At 35.2% G+C, this 19497-nt stretch overlaps 1 protein-coding gene across 1 annotated transcript in view; it reads right to left on the bottom strand.

Annotated features, from left to right (window-relative positions):
• Positions 1-19497, bottom strand: part of LOC148945668 (adenylate cyclase type 2-like) — a 69623-nt gene that overhangs the window by 13380 nt on the left and 36746 nt on the right. The window contains exons 5-6 of the mRNA XM_089097726.1: positions 7346-7536; positions 4329-4524 (exon numbers count right to left, since the gene is read on the bottom strand). Coding sequence (XP_088953852.1) covers positions 4329-4524; positions 7346-7536 — 387 coding nt within the window. The remainder of the gene's footprint in view (positions 1-4328; positions 4525-7345; positions 7537-19497) is intronic.

Below are 19497 nucleotides of genomic sequence, written 5' to 3'. Positions count from 1 at the left end.
CGTACTGCTTCTGAACCCGTCCCTATCTTGTCCCCCATCCTCTGTTCAACCTCCAGATATGAAAAAACCTTTGTCCCCGTCATTACTGATCTAATAAACCAATAGTTTTTTTTTGTACTGGTGATACCCATGCTTATGTCCGTTTGGTTCTTCCGTTCCCTCCCCTTTTTATATAGTCTCTTTTAAACCTTTTTAACACTATTTTTATCTCAATCTTTTTTTTTGGTTTTGTGTTAGTTTTTGCCTTTTTAACTTTCTTACATTTGACACTTTTTGTACTAATGAATTGCTTTGACTTTCTGACATTGTTGTTTTTTGCATTGTTTAGCCAGTTTTTTTAGTTGTTGTGCTATTTCTATGATTTTTTTTTATTATATGACCCCGAAACGCGAATTCGGCCCTTCAGGGCTTGTGATAGTCATTTTTTGAAATAAATATCTTATCTTATCTATCTTATGCCCTGGGGGCATATAAGGTTTTTATAGAAGGAGTTGTCGTAGAAACTTCAAAAAAGGTTCATTCTATTGAAAATCAAAGGGCTAGTGCCCTTTTTAATAGTCGAAAATGATTGGAAGGCAACTACCCCCCCCCCCCCCGCCCATCAGTCCCCCAAACACATCCAATCAAAATTTTGAGATAGCCATTTTGTTCAGCGTAGTTGATTTCCATATAGAAAATATCTTTTTGAGGAGGACACTCACCCACAACACTGGGGGCAAGGGTTTTAAGTTATGTCCTGGGGGCATATAAGGTTTTTATAGAAGACTTTGTCATATAAACTTCAAAAAAGGCTCATTCGATTGTAAATTCAAAAGGCTAGTGCCCTTTTTAATAGTCGAAAGTGATTGGAGGGCAACTAGCCCCCCGTCACGCCCATCATTCCCCCAAACACATCCAATCAAAATTTTGAGAAAGCCATTTTGTTTAGCGTAGTTCATTTCCAGATAGAAAATATGTTTTCGAGGAGGATACTCCCCTACAACCCTCGGGGCAAGGGTTTTCGGTTATGCCCTGGGGGCATATAAGGTTTTTATAGAAGGTGTTGTCGTAGAAACTTTAAAAAAGGCTCATTCGATTGGAAATTCAAAGGGCTAGTGCTCTTTTTAATATTCGAAAGTGGTTGGAGGGCAACTAGCCCCCCCTCCCCACGCCCATCATTCCCTCAAACACATCCAATCAAAATTTTGAGACAGCCATTCTGTTTAGCGTAGTTGATTTCCAGATAGAAAATATGTCTTTGAAGAGGACACTCCCCCACAACCCTCGGGGCAAGGGTTGTAAGTTATGCCCTGTGGGCATATAAGGTTTTTATAGAAGGCGTTGTCGTAGAAACTTCAAAAAAGGCTCATTCGATAGGAAATTCAAAGGGCTTGTGCCCTTTTTCATAGTTGAAAGTGATTGGACGGTAACTAACCCCCCCCCTCTCACACCCGCCTTTTCCTAAACACATCCAATCAAAATTTTAAGATAGCCATTTTGTTCAAAGTAGTTTTAAGTTCTGGAAATTAGGTCATTTAGGATGACAACCCCCTCACAGCCCTCAGGACAAGGGCTGTAAGTTATGCCCTGGGGGTATATAAAGTTTTTATTGAACGTGTTGTCGTAGAAACTTCAAAAAGGGCTCATTCGATTAGAAATTGAAATGGCTTGTGCCCTTTTTAATTGTCGAAAATAATTGGAAGGCAACTAACGCCCCTTCCACGCCCACCATTTCACCAAACACATCCAATCAAAATTTTGAGATAGCCATTTTGTTCCACGCAGTTAAAGTTGAGGAAATTATACCTTTAAACAGGACGCTCTCCCACATTCTTCAGAGCAAGGGTTATAAGTTATGCCCTGGGGGCATATAAGTTTTTATTGAAATCTTTGTCGTAGAAACTTGAAAAAGGGCTCATTCGATTGGAAATTCAAGGCTCTAATACCCTTTTTAATAGTCGAAAGTGATTTGAGGGCAACTAGCCCCCCTCTCTCGCCCACCTTTTCCCTAAACACATCCAATCAAAATTTTTAGATAGCCAGTTTTTTCAGTGTTTTAGATTTCCAGATAGAAATTATGTTTTTGAGGAGGACACTCCCCCACAGCCCTCAGGGCAAGGGTTGTAAGCTATGCCCTGGGGGCATATAAGTTTTTACTGAACACGTCGTCGTAGAAACTTCAAAAAGGGCTCATTCGATGAAAAGAGCCCTTTTTAATAGTCGAAAGTGATTGGAAGGCAACTAACACCCCTTCCACACCCACCATTTCCCAAAACATATCCAATCAAAATTTTTTGATAGCTATTTTGTTCCACGAAGTTTAAAGTTCAGGAAATTATACCTTTGAGCAGGACACTACCACCACAGTCTTCAGGGCAAGGGTTATAAGTTATACCCTGGGGGCATATAAGGTTTGTATTGAAACGTTTGTCGTAGAAACTTGAAAAAGATTTCATTCCATTGGACATTCAAAGGGCTAGTGCCCTTTTTAATTGTCGAAAGTGATTTGGGGCAACTAAACCCGCTCTCATGCCCACCTTTTGCCCAAACACATCCAATCAAAATTTTTAGATAGCCATTTTATTCAACCCAGTTGAAAATTTTGGAAATTAGGTCTTTAAAGATGACAACCCATCCCTCCACAACCCTCAGGGCAAGGGTTTTAAGTTATTCCCTGGGAGCATGTAAGGTTTTTATTGAAAGCGATGTTGTAAAAGTATCCAAAACGGCTCATTCAATTCTAAATTGAAAGGGCTAGTGCCCTTTTAATAGTCAAAAGTGATTGAAGGGCGACTAACCCCCCTCTCACGCCCACCATTTCCCCAAACACATCCAATAAAAATTTTGAGATATCCATTTTGTTCAATGTAGTTGAAAGTTCTGGAAATTAGGTCTTTTAGGATGATAACCCCATCAGAGCTTTCATTGCAAGGGCTGTAAGTTATGCCCTGGGGGCATATAAGGTTTATATAGAAAGTTATTGTAGAAATTTCAAAAGGGGCTCATTTGATTGGAAATCGAAATTGCCCTTTGTAATAGTCGAAAGTGAGTGGAGAGTAATTAACCCCCCTCTGACGCCCTCCATTTCCCCAAAAACCTTCGGTCAAAGTTTAGAGATAGTTATTTTGTTCAATGTTGCTGAAAATTCTTGAAATTATGTATTTAAGGATCACAAACCCTCTTGAGTGCCCAGGGCAAAGGTTGTAAGTTATGCGCTGGGGGCCTATAAGGTTTTTAATAATAGAGTTGTCCTAAAACCTTCAAAAACGGCTCATTCAATTGGAATTTGAGAGGGCTATTGCCCTTTTTAATAGTTGAAAGTGATTGGACGGTTACTAACATCTCTCTCACGTCCATCATTCCCCCAAACACATCCAATCAAAATTTTTAGATAGCCATTTTGTTCAACGTAGTAGAAAGTTCTGGAAATTAGGTCTGTGAGGATGACACCCCCCCCCCCCACCGAAGCCCGCAGGGCGAGGGTTGTAAGTTATCCCCTGGGGGCTTATTTTTCACGTTACTGAAAAAATACAAATGAATGTGCATTGTCAGTTTAATATACATATACTGATATTTAGTAATCAAAATCTTAATATTATTTGATTTATTAAAGTTATAAAAGTAAAAACATTTATATTTTTTTCAGTTAAAGTGCAAATTATGTTCTGGCCTAGGGAAGGCATAGGGGTTTTGAGCCCAACTTATGTTAATTTCTGCTCGTTTTGAGTTTGGCTCGGTTATTTATTGTAATTTCTGTTCGTTTTGGGTTTAATTTACTTATCGATGCTGATTTGTGGTAGTTTCACGCTTGGTAGACTATTTGATTTTATTTTTGCTCATTTTTTATTTGATGGAGTTCTTTACTTTTCTTTGAAAAACTTATTTTGTGGAAAAAGTTTTTTTTTAACTAATAACATTAAATAGGGTAATGCCTTGACATACCAACTCGAAGTTCCATTGTCTTTTTTGGTCAGTTTTTTTAAAAGTAATATTGTAAAAAGGCGGGATATAGTGGATTTTAAACAAGCGTAATTGCGCCTTTCAAAGAGAAAAAACACTTTTTTTGCCTGGTCAATTCGTGAATTGATGCCTCTGAACTAGCCTATATCTCGACATAAAATAAAATATTAAATAGAGTAATGCCTTGACATACCAACTCGAAATTCCAGTGTCTTTTTTGGCAAGTCTTTAAAATTAGTGGAATTTGCAAGGATCTTATGCAAGCGTAATTGCGGCGTTCAAGGAGGAAAAAAAAACACTTTTTTTGTGTGGTCAATTCGTGAACCTGTACCCCTGAACTATATCTCGGCATAAAATAAAATATTAGATAGGGTAATGTCTTGACATACCAACTCGAAGTTCCATTGTATGAACAGCTTCTGATGATACTTCTCTCAGCTTCTTTGCCATTTCTCTACCAAAGTCTACCATAATTGCACCTTTTCGACCGGAAGTACCGGAGTGAGATAAACCACAGGCAGCCATATATGTACTTCCAATGACTTTGATTTTTTCAATACAAGAAAAGCGAGGATCGAACAACAGCTGAAAATAACATAGCTTTTATAAATGTATTTTATTTATTTATCTTTTGTTACACCTGGTCCGTTTTAATAGGATAAAGGAAAAAAGTGACTGTTTAGCTTTTTTATTCTAAAAAATATACATTTGATCATTGTAAAATGAAGATATACAAATCGTTCAGGTTTTTTACTTTAGAATAAATAAGCGTACGAAAATCCCTTGCGCATAATCATTTTGCTGAGGTCCCATATTTTGGACAGCTAAATTTCGAGTTCAGATAAGGTTAGAATATTTTTACTTAAACACAAGCGCCACTACAGAGCCATTTTATCAGCTTTATTGTCTTGACACTCACTGTTCCTACTGCTATAATTTGGACCAGGACTTTAGCCATTCTGTAGATTTGATCATTTTTATTTAAAAACGAATATATTATATTCGTTATGGAAAGCAGATTGTCCGCGTTTGGGGTGGTACGATGTTATAAAGAAAGATTTAAAGGAAATGGGAACTTACTGGGAGGGTTTAAAACGAAAGGTTTCAAATAGATATGGATGGAGGAGGAGCGTAGATAGCTGTGTTAGCCTCAGGCGGCGTGGAGCTTCGGTGAGTTGTTGTTAATAGTATTAGCAGTAGAAAACAAGAACCACTGTAACTAACTTATCAAACAAAAACTTAAGAATTGGAACAGTTCCCCTACAGATTCAACTTTCAAAGTATTTTTCGGAAACCTCTGAAACAATCATTTATCAGAATATTCCTGGATTTTATCTGGAACTTAATTCCAGATTTTTGGCCCAGAATGACAAACGCTGAAACATGCTCTAAATGTTCGACCTACTTCACATGAAAAATCAGACCTATGAGTTATCAGGTAATTATGGTATCGGAAATTATGTACAATAGGCAAAACATAGAACAATTAATTATAACTAATTGGAACTTTTCTTCTTTTGAAGAGAAAAGTGGAAAAACAAGAGAAAAGATAAAAAAGTAAAGGTAAGGTTTTAATTAGTACATCACAGATATGCGAAATAATTGGCCTAATTGAAAGCCTCGTTTTCGTATTCTGTTAAAAAAACGGTCTTCTCGTAGTTTAATTGGTTGATTAACTTTCTGGTTTGTCAGTAAACACCTAATATAAAATTGGCTTTAAGGGTAATAAAAAGGGGGCTAAGCATACACATAAAGAGGAACCACGCTAGCATATTGTTCTCTATCGAAATGGGACTCGTGGAGGGTATTATGCTTACGCCAGTTGCTTATATGTAAATAATTGCCTAATTTTAAAATATGAAATGATCAAGGATGAAATTCCGTTACGGAGTTTCACAAGGAAAGTTTTTTGAGAAAAAATTCTTATATTTAATAAACTATCAAACTAATACTTATAAGTTATCAGTACTCTTTGATTATGGGCTTATCCATTGTAGCGAGTAAACTTGATGTTTCGTTATTCTGCTAAAAAAAAAAAAGACAGAAAAAAATACAGAACATCTTATAATCTATTGTTTTTCCCTAATATTATGTATGTAGAATATACTACCAAGTTATAAATAAATTAACTATACATTTGGTAATAGACAATTTTACCTTCCAATATCTCAAGCAAAAACTAAACCACCCTTCAGTGTTAAAAGTGTGGTTAAGTTAAGCCAAAATTTAATTTAAAAAATGCTTGAGATGTACTTTTTGGTCACTCTGCATAACTAATTCCAGTTTTTTTTTTTTATTTTATCATAAATAAAAATTCCATAGGGTAATTCTTCAATCGCTTATCATCATTGAGAACAATTTTGTATTTTGGTTGACTTTAGTCTCAGATCTTTATGATGGCAAAAAGTGGATAAACTGTGGTTACAAATTGTAAAGAAGATGGGAAACTACTAATTATGATGGTAATGGAGTTTGCTGATTATTTATTAGCAATTCTCAAATCAGCGTAAATCAATTGTCACTACAGTTCTGTCACGACAGAAAAAAGTCGTGAAAGCTACTTGTCACAACAGCTATGTAAGAATAGAAAAGTGATAAAAGTAATTTACAACAACTACTTTGTCATTAAGGAAAAATTTATAAAAGTAGCTTCTCACTATAAATGTATGATCATAGAAAAAGTGGCATATACGAAACTACTTAGGACGGGAATCATTTTGAATGTTTTCATCGAAAAAGATTGATACAATTTTTTTGGAAAAGTCGAGTTATCTATGAGTTTTGTTTGGTTTTGTGTCACAAAAGATATATCACACTAAAGGACGTTTGAGCTGTCCAATGGAGATCGAAGATCTAATTGAAATCTGTCCCTATTGGAAGACTGATACACAATGCCACGTAGAATACATGGACAGTGTGACTCCTTACAGAGGCGGTTTTAAGCAGAGGCAGAAAGGGCACTTGACGCGTGTGCGAAAATCTTAGGGGTGCAAAATTTCAAATTAATAATCCAACGGCTAAAATCAACTCGTAATTTTTGAAATTTTGTTTTTATTAAAATAAAGTAAAGGCGGCATTTGGCAGTTATCATAAGCAAACTGAATCCAAAATTTTCATTTTTCCCATATTTTCATCACCATTTCTTGAAAACAGAAGTATATTTAATTAATTTTAATGTTTTTTGTGATATTTTGTATTTACATTTTGTTAACAAATGAACGTTTTTATAAAATTTGGCCTGAAAATTTTTGGGAGATAGGGAAGGGGGCAATCAATATTTTGCATCAGGCGCAACAGTAGCCAGAATAACCACTGCTCATTTATCGCCGAGGGTCTTTTTAGGTGTGTCAAAATCAACCAATATAGTTTAGTTCATATACATTTCAGATAAAAAATCAATACTTACTCCGTCAAATTCAGCAACTATAGAATTCAAAACTTTTAGCGCTCCTATACCATTATTGTATGTGTCTTGTTCGCCATTCAGTTCCCAGAAATCGGCAAAACTTGGGATTGACGCAAACATGACGGCAACACTGGAATGTGTCTCATGATATAATTGATCTTCGCTATGACTTTCTGACAAATATTCTCTGGCTGTAAGTGAAATTAAAATATTTTTAAATATTGTTACATTCAAAATTGTGAAAATTAATATTTTTAATCTAAAAATATAATTATCAGACATCAATCGACCAAGACAAGGCGTTGATGAATGGCTATAAATTCTGGATGGATTTATCAGAATGCATAAATTCTTTTTATTGTAAATACTATAAAATTTGGTGATAAACAAACCCACTTATCTAGATTCTTAGTCTTTTCGTGCTACTTTTTTCTGTTTTGTTACTTTATTTTATCCAATACTTTTCTTTCTTTTATTATATCCTTTTATTATTTTCCTTTTATGTCGTTTTTTATTCTAAGTAAGTTTTTTTCGTTTTATTCTCTAATAGATTTTCAATTAATATTTTTAATCAATAAAAATATAGAGAAAAACGGGTGTAATTTTCAAACAAAGCAATAGCACAAAAAAAATAACAAACTTTAAATGAGAAAAAAACTAATTGTTTGGTTTCTGGTCTGGGAGCCTTTATCAACGAAAGAGAAATGAATTTAGCTAAATTAAACACAATATATAAAGAAAAAGAAAAAACCAATAAATAAAATTCAAATCTTAATAAATTAAAATTGTCAGTAAACCAATCACTACAAATAGGATGAATACGCAACGCAAAATGACATACAGATTGTCACTGTTACAAATTTATTGTTTCTGGTATAACTTCCGTTTGGTAATCAGATCTAGCAAAAAATGAAATTGTATATGAAATACAGTATTTCATTTATAGTATCTTATATAGTACTTTAAGTTGAACAGCAGTTTTTATCGTATTCCAATTGCCATTGCGCTTGAGCATTCGATCTTGTACCCTTAGGAGGAATAAACCAAACTATAAAAAGAATTTAAGTCTTTAAAAGCGTAACTACTTAATTGTAACATTGAAAAAACTTAGACTAAGATTGACTACTTTAATTATTTTTTTTTTGTTTTTTAGCATGCATTAATTTTTCTATCGACCATATTTATAAATGTTTTCAGGGAGAATTATATACTCGTCAAGCTTATCGACGAAGAATCGACGATGAATTTAAATCACGTTTCATTTTTGAGTGTGTGTTAACATTTATAATGACTGTACTTGCCGAACGAAAACTTTTGACGATTCCAGTTTGATGATCAAACAGTTCGTGGTAACCAACTGTAAGTTAGGAGCGACCTGGCTCAATAGCAACCGAAACTCTAACAAAAGGAATTTTGATACCATTAGATATTTAAAAAAAAAAGATTCGGTTTATTATGCTGATTCCAAACAGATAAGTTTAATTAAGTTTAGTTTTACTCATCAAAAGCTAAGAGCCTGATAAAATTTGTCTGAGTTTCAAAAAAAGGTGGAAAGACCCCCCTAAAAGTCATAAAATTTTTAATGAAAATCACACCATTAGATTCAGCGTGTCAAAGAAACTTACTGTAGAGGCAAAAATATGAAATTTTGTATTTTTATGCCAGAACTAAGATCACGGATGCGTGTTTATTTGTTTTTTCTCCAGGGGGTGATTGTATCAAACCATTGGTTCTAGAATATCGGTAGAGGGTTCATTCAAACGACATTTAGAAGTTTTAGCGCCAATTTTAAGTGGCCAAGAAGATTGGGGGGCATTTAGGCACCCTCCCATGCACCCTTTTCCCCAAAATCGTCGAATCAAAATTCTGATGTAGCCATTTTGTCCAGTATATTTGAAAAGGTCCAATAACTATACCTTTCATAAGAAGCTAAGAGAGGAAAGGAAATAATAAATGAAAAATAAAACCAAAAAAGGGTGAGAAAACGAGTATTTTGTCAGCCAGTAATAAAACACGAAGACGAAAAAAAAGCAAATATTTCGACAAGGACCTCCGCCAAGTCGTCCTCAGTGCTAAACAAAAAAGAAAAAAAGAATCTAACGTTTTTCAAGATGTGTAGGATTTTCGAAAATATACTGGGCCAAGGCGGAATAAAAGTTGTCATTTTTATTTTTCAATCTCAGGGACTTATCTATTGGAATTTTGTGTTCATGCAAAAATTCACCAAGTTGTTGATGGGTCCTACCAATGTAGAATTTCCCACATGAACACGGGACTCTGTAGACGCCACTACCCAGCACATGGTCAGTTTTATCTTTTCCTGAGATGAAAAAATGTTCAACTTTTTGTCCACTTTTGAAAGAAACAGAAAATTTTTCCAAGTTTATCACTAAGTTTTGAAATGTATGGTAGATTTTTTATCTACCATAATCTAATTTAAATTAGATTATATTTTAATTATCTAATAGTACCATAATCTAATTTAATTATTGTTTTAATCTAAAACAATATTGTTTTAGATTTTTTAAATTCTGTTAAAAACATGCAAATTTTATTTGTCAGTTTAATTTCTTAGAAACTTGCAAAAGACATCGAATTTTTCTGCCTTCTTTACGTTTCAAACTACATTTAGGCATACAATCTGAAGGCCCGTTTATCCAGAGAATGGGTTTCAAAACTTTAATACATATTTTAAAAGACCCTAGATTCAAAAGATACGTCCTTGGTAATAAAATATTTAACTTCAAATTTTTATTCAGACTTTATCCGTTCAAGATTTTCACCAAATTCTAAATATCTCACAAAGGTCTTTCTGACACGTTTTCCATTTAGCAAAAATGGAAAATGGCCCTCCTTTGGAAAATCTATCCTCTAAGGTTTTTACATCCAAGGAACTAAGTATTCTTTCAAAAGGACCAACATTTGCAATGGCTCAAACAAGCGTAAATACATAAGAAATTATTACGGGCGTGGAGTCTGCTATTTTTAGCTCTCATGGGGAGGTTGAAAAACTATTTCTTTGAAAATTTTTTCAACCCAGGAAAAGATAAAACTGACCATGTACTGGGTAGTGACGTCTACAGAGTCCCGTGTTCATGTGGGAAATTTTACATTGGTAGGACCCATGAACAACCCGGTGAACGCTTGCATGAACACAAAATTTCAACAGATAAGTCCCGGAGATTGAAAAATAAAAATGACAACTTTAATTCCACCTTTGCCCTGCATTTTTTTGAAAATCCTACACGTTTGGTACATATTTAAGGGGTAACTTTAATATCTACTGTATTGGGCATACCGCATTTTTTCAAAAAAGCAATTGAGATAAAAAAAAATATATGAACAGAAATTTGGCTATAAATAAAGACATCGGAGATATTTCATTAAGCCCGATTTATAACAATTTAATACTAAAATGCTCAATTGATATTTGCACCCAGGCAAATTTAAGAAAGTATATTTGTATATCTAATGAAAACCGAAATTGCAGACGAGCAAAAGGATATCGCGAGGCAAAACATTCTTGCCCAACCTCTTTGGTAAATCCCTTTTTCATTGGTTTCGGCCTGGTCTTTCATTCAGTGTATGTTCGTATCTTGTGCAGTAAACTCTAAAATGTTTGTTTTTTTTTTTTTTTTTTTTTTTTTTTAGCATTGAGGACCACTTCGCGGTGGTCCATGTTGAAATATTTGCTTGTTTTTCGTCTTGGTGTTTTGCCACTGGCTGACAAAATCCTCGTTTTCTCACCCTTTTTGGTTTTATTTTTCATTTATTATTTTCTTTCCTCTCTTAGCTTCATATTTCATGTATAGCCAGTGTGGTCTTAGAAGGTATTAACTATACCTTTGGACATAAAATAAGCCTCACGGCCCCTTGGGACAGGTCTTTAAGTTGCAAAATTTGCCCCCCCCCCCAAATATCAAAAATAAAATTTGATAGCAATAATTGTATCAAAAGAGTTCAAAGTTATCAAAAGGCTTTTTTTACGTGGCCCTGTCCGCTAAAGATAAGTCTATTTTCGATTTATTGGATTTTTATTTTCATCATGGTAAAGTTTTAGAAGAGAGATCTAGCGGTAGCTCGGTTCAAGGAATATCCCCTCTGGCCAGTCCGGATTGTTAACATAACAAACCAAAAAAAGTCTACGCCTAAATGCATTGTTTTTTGCTACGGGTCCCATAACTTTCAGACAGTGGTGGACGAAAATCTTTTTTAATGTGGTGGAAATTATGCCGAAGCTTCGAAAAAAACCGCTAAAGGCGTTAATCATGCTTTTTGTGAGTGTGGATCTTATCGGGATCTTTACAATAACTTAATAAAGAAAAACTGCGAAAGGCGCGGGTACTGATCTAACTGCTTTGAGCGGATCATCTGGAATCCGAAAGCAACTTACTTTAGCCCAATATGAAGTTACAAAGCTTAAATTTGGCCTAGTAAAAGAAATAGAAAAAAAGGTTCAGGAAAAAGTGGTTTCCGTGACAAGAGTAGCAGCCTCATCGCAACAAGCGGCTCTGAACCCTGAACTGATTGTTTCGGAAATATATGATTCAATCACTCCAGAATACAACACAAAGTTGAGAAAATAGAAAAACTGTTTTCATCTCTGGATAGCCAGATTCAGTCATTAGAGCTTTGGGTGGCTACTATTGAGGAAAAGCTGGATGATTACAAACAGGAGCCTTTACTTGATTCTTTAGTTTTTTTGGAGTGAAGCAGGACCCCAGAAATGACCTGGGTACTACTGTTCTTGACATAGTGAAGAAAATGGGTGTACATGTCCAGAAAGATCCGTTGTTGTGAGAGAACCATCTTTACAGACTTTTGAACGCTTTTTGGAATATCTAGATACGTACGACTGTGGCTCCAGTTATTGTGAAATTTGTAACTAAAGATACTGCATAAACTGTTTTCCGAGCAAAATAAAAGCTGAAATCGGGCATATTTGTCATGGAATATGTTACAAAAATGAAAAAAGCGATTTTTGAAGGCGCAAGTGACAGATATGGTGTAAGAACCGTCTGGTGTGATCGTGGCCGTGTCAAACGTGAGCAGGGTGATAGCCACCCAACACGAATCCGCTCACTTGTTGACACCCTTTAGTGTTATATAAAAAGTTGATTTTTTATGTTTTTTTTTTTTTTTTTTTTTTTTTAAGAAAAGAGAAATTAGTTTATTTCTTTGAATTTGTTCGACTATAGTTCGGGTGAAATCTCCTCCTTGGGTGAGCGACTGCTTCAATTTGAAAATAACCCAATAGATTTTCTTAGCTTGATTAATAATTTCGTAGGTCAGTCTAATAAATCACCATCAAATCCCCATTTTTCAGTTTGTAGTAAGTATGTATCGGATTTTGATCGAATATCCAAACGAGTTGGTAGTTTCTCTGTGCTTCAGCTTAATGTACAGGGCCTTTGTTCTTCATTTGATGAGTTGAAAAAAATAGTGCGTAGGGCCATACTGATTCTATTGGTCTTTGTGAGACTTTCCTTGATTTAAATAATGAATCTCTATTGCATCTCTCTGGGTACAAGATGGAATGTTTAAATTGAAGTAGGATGACAAGAAGTGGCCTTGCTGTTTATGTTTCGGAATGTCTTCCGTACTCTGTTAGACGTGACCTGTCAAGAAATTAAGGAGGAATTTTTGAATCCTTATTTATTGAGATTAAAACCCAAGCTAAAACTTTGATCGTTGGTAATGTATACCGGTCTCCTAGTGGGTCTGTTCCCTCTTTCCTTCAGATTCTTGATGAGGTCTTGGAAATAACCCAACTTCATTCATGTGAAGTTGTCGTAATAGGTGACTTCAACCTTAGTTTGTGTGACCGGAGGTCATCCTCGTCCTTGGATTTTCTTTCAACAATGCTCGCTTGCGGAACATTACCGTCTCCATGCATTCCAACTCGCATTACTAGCACTATTGCTTCTTTGCTTGATAATATTTTTTCATCGTTGACCTAGGTGCAAAATTTTGTGTTTACGAGTGACATCTCAGACCATTTTCCTGTTTTTTCTATCTATGATTTTTTCCGATGGGTTGCCAAGGAGGAACCAAGGAGCTGTTTTTTCCTCTTTAAAATTTAATGATCAGGGTTTGTATCTTCTTAGGTCAGGGTTGGCGGGTTGTTTCTGCAGTATTTCTGAAAAGGAATCTGATATAGATTCTTTGTTTAATTCTTTTTATAATTCTTTGAAAGAAGTTACCTTGTTGGGCCCGGTCGAATCCGGCATCTAAAAGAACAACCCCTTTGAATCCTTGGATGACTCCGGGACTCCCTCAAAGTTGGAGGAAGAAAAATAATCTTTGGAAGGCTTACAGGTCCTCTAAGCCGTCTTCTCGTGATTCTCGACTTCAATTTTTCAAAGCTTATAGAAGAGTTTACAATTCGCTTTGCCGAAAGGCACAATCGTTATTTTATTACAGAAAATTCTCTGCGTGTGGTAAAGACATTAGGAAGACGTGACAATTAATCAATTCTATTATCAGGCCATCTTGTCTTCCTCCTTCTGCCCCTTCAAGTATTGTGATGGAAGGCGAAAATGTAGAGGGTGAGCTAAAAGTTCAAGATGCGTTTAATTACTATTTTGATAATATCAGCAAAACTTCAGCCTCTTCTGTAAGTCCTTCTTCTTCTCTACCTGACTTTAGGTCTTAACTTAGACCGCCTTGTCCTAAATCAATGGCATTGGAACCTACCTCTGAAGCTGAAATAGCCAGAATTGTCAGTGATTTGAGAGGTTCTTCATCTTCTGGCCCAGACTGTATTCCGACTAAGGTTGTCAAGTTCATTCTTCCTGTCATCATTTCTGCCCTCATGAGACTTGTCAATCTTTCTTTTGAAAATGGTGTCTTCTCAAGTGCTTTAAAGCGTGCTCGCGTTATCGTTCTGTTTAAAGGTGGATCAAGGAATGATCCTGCAAATTATCGTCCCATATCCCTTTTATCAGTGTTTAGCAAAATATTTGAAAAAGCTATGCTTTTTCGACTTCTTAATTTTCTTAATTCTAGACACTTTTTTCATGATTTTCTGTTTGGATTTACGATGAAGAATCCAACTAAGTATGTATGCACAACTCTCCCGTAATATTTATATTCAGTTCTTGACTCTGGTCTGATACCTTCTGCTCTTTTTCTTGCTGTACAAACAATATTTAACTCATTAATACGCAATATTCCTCTTTGGAAACTGTCCCTTGTTGGTATAAGAGAGACTGTTTCTTTTTGGTTTCTATCATATTTATCTGGTCGAGTCATCTCGGTTGATCCGCACTTTTCTAACCCTTCGGGAATAGAGTTTGGCGTTCCACAAGGATTTGTTATTGGGCAGATACTCTTTTTAATCTACGTTAATGATCTTATTAATACGGTTCAAACTTTAAAACCTATCCTGTCCTGCTAGTTATGCTAACCAGTATCTATGATTAGTCGTTGACGGTATTTATCCTCATCAAAGACATTAATTGCTACTGCTGATTGCAATGCTTATAACATAGCCGGTAAAACTGGGTCTGACCATTGCTGAAAAATAACTATCCGTTTTGACAGGATTATCCAATGATATGATGTAAATTATCTTACCTTAAATGTCGGAAAGTCATTTTTTCTCATTTTTTCCCGAGTCTCAATGGCTTGCCCTGACTTAAATGAAATAGACGTAACAAGAGGTTCTCTAAGTAGACCTAAGGATCGTAACGTTCAATCCCTAGGCATCTTGCTTGACGAAAATATTTCCTTCAAACATCATATTGAGCTGATTAAAATGAAAGTCTCCAGGAGTCTTGGAATCCCTAATAAGCTCAAACACATATTTCCAGGTTCGATTCTTAGAATCTTGTTCTACAGTCTAGTTCAGTCTTATGTTTCATATTGTTCTGTTATTTGGATGCCAACTTTTCCCTCGTCTCTGATGCCGCTTTCAAAACTTTATGATAAAGCAAGGACTCTTATTAAGGAAAATAACCGATCTCCACTTAAACCTTTGCTTGATTTCAAATCTCTCTATTTTCTTTCTTGTTCTTCTTTCATCTTTTTACAGTTGAACGGCCATCTTCCTGCTGCTCTATTTAATAATATATATTTTGTTTCTGATCAATCGACTTATCATCTCCGCACTTCCAGCAATTTACAGATTCTTCATACTCTATCAGTGAGGTCTGACTTCAACCCTCTGACAACTTGCAACAGGATTTGGACACGCTCCTTGTGTCTGCACGAAGCTGCCACTCGTTTGGTATGTTCAAAAACTATGTTAGAGATTTTCTAGCTAGTAGTTAAGTTTTTTTCCGGTTTCCTTTGGAGTTGATATCTCTGGACTGAGTTGGATATTTATTTGAGTTGGTGAATTCATGTGTTATCCCCTGCCTAGCTTGTCATTCTGGGGATTATTAAGGTGGGCGACTGGATTTTTTTTTTTTTTTTTTTTTTTTTTTTTTGGTATTTTTTTTTCTCCTCTGTTCTTTCCCGGCCATGGAGCCTTATGAGGGAGATTTTGTTGATGTAGTTTTTTGTTTATGATTTTTATTGTTAAATAAAGAACTCACTCACTCACAGATTCTAAATATATGGAGTTCCATTGGCTTAATTTTATCCATCAAAAGCTTCGAGCCTGAAAAAATTGGCCTGATTTTCGAAAAAAGGGGAAACATTCTAAAACGTCAAGCAATCATTATTTAGTTAATTATATGCCCATTCCGTTTTAATCTTTCATGTACGGTCAGCCAAATTCAAACCTGCATTAATTGAAAACGTTCAGAAATTAAAGTAAAGAAACAAGTTTTTTCTAACTAAGGAGTGACAGGAGCGACATTCAATCAATCAATCAATCAATCAACCTTTTATTTTTAAATAAATGAACAAACGAAACAATTAACATGAACATTTCGACTCAAAGCAATGCTTGCACGAGTCACACAGATACTAGTAAAGAAATTTATATCATACTATGAAATGAAAAGAGAAGAGCTGATAACATAAGAATTAGAAAGGAAAGACTTAAACATTAAAACTTAAACAAACAGAAATTATTACGTATATGAAGGGGGTTGCCCCCTCCTCAGCACCCCGCTCTTTACGCTAAAGTTTGAATGTTGTCCTAATTTTTAAAGAACGAATCCTGAAACAAGAGGGTTGTTTAATTAGAACAATAAGATGTTCTTTTAAAAGTGCTAAACAACTTTAGCATAAACAGCGAGGTGTTGAGGAGGGGGAAACCCTTTTCTAATGCGTAATAATTTCTGTTCGTTTTAAGTTTTAATGTCGTTCAAACAATCCTGACTGTAATTAAATAAAAAACATGCTTTTATCAACTGTTATTAAGGAGCAATATCACAACTTAAAACTTTTCCTAGCACCCTAAATGAACTTTTCCTAGCACCCTAAAATCTAGCACCCTAGGTATGATCCTTTTAATTATCGACCAATTTCTCTTTTATCAGCCTTTAGTAAAATTTTTGGAAAATGCATGTGTTCTAGACTTCTGTCGTTTCTTGATAAAAACAGTTTTTCCACAACAATCAGTTTGATTTTCGACTTAAACACTCAACAGTACAAGCTTACATAGCCTTTCTGAAGTTCATTCACAAGACACTTGATGAGGATAGAATTCTATCTGCAATTTTCCTTGGTGTCAGAAAAGTGTTTGACAGCACATCACATACTATCCTACTCTCCAAGATGGAATATATACGGGAAACAGCTATCAGTGGCTTGAAGCTTATTTATTCGAAATTTCTATAAGTATTGACTCTAATGCTTCAAAATCAATTCCGTTTTGGTTTTGGTGTCCCTAAAGAGTCTATGCTAGGAACTTTTTTAGTCCTCATATTCATCAATGATCTTTTCATTGCTGCATCTGAACAAGCTAAACGAAGTTGCTGTAGATCAGAATTTTATCCCACCTAATGAGGCAGCTAAAGGCCCAGAGCTATTCGCATTTGCAGATGATAGTACTCTTAGGTGCTCAGAAATTCCTTCCATGGTTCGATACAAATCGTCTTGCCCTAAATCTATCTAAATCTAGTCTACGTATTTTTTTTTCCATATCAGGTACTTCTTTTCCTTTGGTTCAAGCTATTTATACCACTCATGGTGATAACGCGTCCCCCAGATAGACATGTTCGATTCCGGGGTATTTTATTAGACGAAAATCTTTCTTTTGAACATTACTGTGCAAACTTACTCACTCAAACTCAAACATGAGCTCTCCGGATACCTAGGAGCTCTTCGGAAGCTTCGTCATTGTTTCCCCGGTTCAATAATAAAGATCCCCGGTTCAATTTCACTCTCTCATTCAACCTTATGTGTACTACTGTCCAAAAGTATGGCTGTCAACATTCTCTTCTCTTACCCTCTCTGTTTTCTAAATACAAAACAGAGCAATAAAATTAGTATCTGTGGTGACAGGCCAGCACAGCATTAATTTATTAGATAGTCAATCCATATTCATCTTTCTTTCCTCTTGTTTCACTTTTGAGTATTTCCTTGGACTCCTACCTATCTTCTTCAAACAATATCTCTTAATTTTCTGAACTGCGAAAAGAATCTCATGTTTGTTTTTGTCTCAGGAATTACTTGTATATTTCCATTCATAAACTAAAACCATAAGATCATATTTTAATCCAGTTTTGTGTTGTGCCTCCATGTGGAATTCCCTACCTATTAAAATTCGGCTATGTCATTCTTATGGAAATTAAAAAAGAGATATCCGATCCCTGCTTACCCGTAGATATTTATTTCTCTCCTTTGTTCTCTTTTTCCCATCTTCCTTTCTTTTTCAATTTATTATTATTATTATTTATTGGAAAACTCGTCATACAAAAAAGGAAAAGACGGAGCAATAAGCAAAACAAAAAAAAAAAGCAATACACATAAACTTAGGAGTTATAAATGTGGTTTGTAGTGACGAACGCTGGAGCTAAGATCTAAATCAGCACTTAGAACAAATTACACAAAACGAGAAAGAAAAACACAATTATATACTGCTCTGTAGGTACGCGACATGTTTCTTTTCTTTTTTTTAGGCTCCTAAATACTGAACAAACATAAATAATATGAACATCATTGCATCAAGCCGTAATTGGTAAAAAAAAAAAAAAAAAAACAACCAAACACTAATTACACTAAGCGCGAAAACAAACACTTAAAAAAAAAAAAAAAAAAAAAAAAAAAACAACAAATACATCTTAACTAATGGGTTAATAATGACGACCAGGGATGATTCAACTTCATTAAACGGGAATTATAAGCACGAATTTGCTTTTCCACGGCTATAATGGGGTCAGCAATGCTGAATTTTCTAATCAGATAAGAATTGCGCGTCCAAGGGGGAAACCGTAAAAGATATTTTGCGAACCGGAAGAAGACTGAACAAATTTTTAACTTATCAGATTTTGTGACCATTTTCCAAAACGGTGATATGTAGAGATAATGTGGTAGAGCGACAGAGCTAAAAAGTTTCGAGAGAAGATGGTAGTTGAACCCTAACTTATTAGTTACAAAATAAGCATATGATAACCCAACTCTACGCTCAATGTGAGCAATTAATAGTTGTCGCGTGTGCATTACTGACGAACCAATGGGAAGACTGAGGTAGGTGGTATGATCTACTGGCTTAATCCTACTATTTCCGAGAGGAATATCCCTAGGTGACACTTGCTTCCAATTGAAGAATACAACTTCGGACTTTTCAGCATTGAACTGAAGACCTAGTTTCGCATACTCAGATTGTAGTGTTGCGAAAGTCTCGCTTATGCGCTGGATAGTGCGGCTCACATTAAGAATGTCGTCTTCGCATCATGCGAGATGTATTACGAATAGTAAAGGGGATTGATATGTTCACAGCCGACTCTATATCAAGAACTCCAAACGTAAAAAGTGACGAGGGCGGAATAGCACCTTGACGGGTACCTTTTTCGAAATTGACACAAACATTAGGGGTTGGTGCATAGACTTAAGTATCATTGGCGTTAGATCATGCATGAAGTATAAGGCGAACTTTAAGACAATAATACATGTCTCGAAGGACAGTGTTTAACTGACAGTTTTTTCTGACAGTGTTTAATCTACTTATTTTGATTGGCATACTATTTTTGCTGTTGTTTTTTAATTATTTTGATTTTTCTTCTTGTCCTTCTGTTTGATTTTAGTACTATTAT

This window comes from Artemia sp. Qi Xiang Cuo, chromosome 12, assembly GCF_049724085.1.
Source record: "Artemia sp. Qi Xiang Cuo chromosome 12, ASM4972408v1, whole genome shotgun sequence".
Taxonomy (NCBI): Eukaryota; Metazoa; Arthropoda; class Branchiopoda; order Anostraca; family Artemiidae; genus Artemia; species Artemia sp. Qi Xiang Cuo.
Note: the sequence above shows the minus strand (reverse complement) of the source record. Positions and strands in the feature narration are given on the sequence as shown.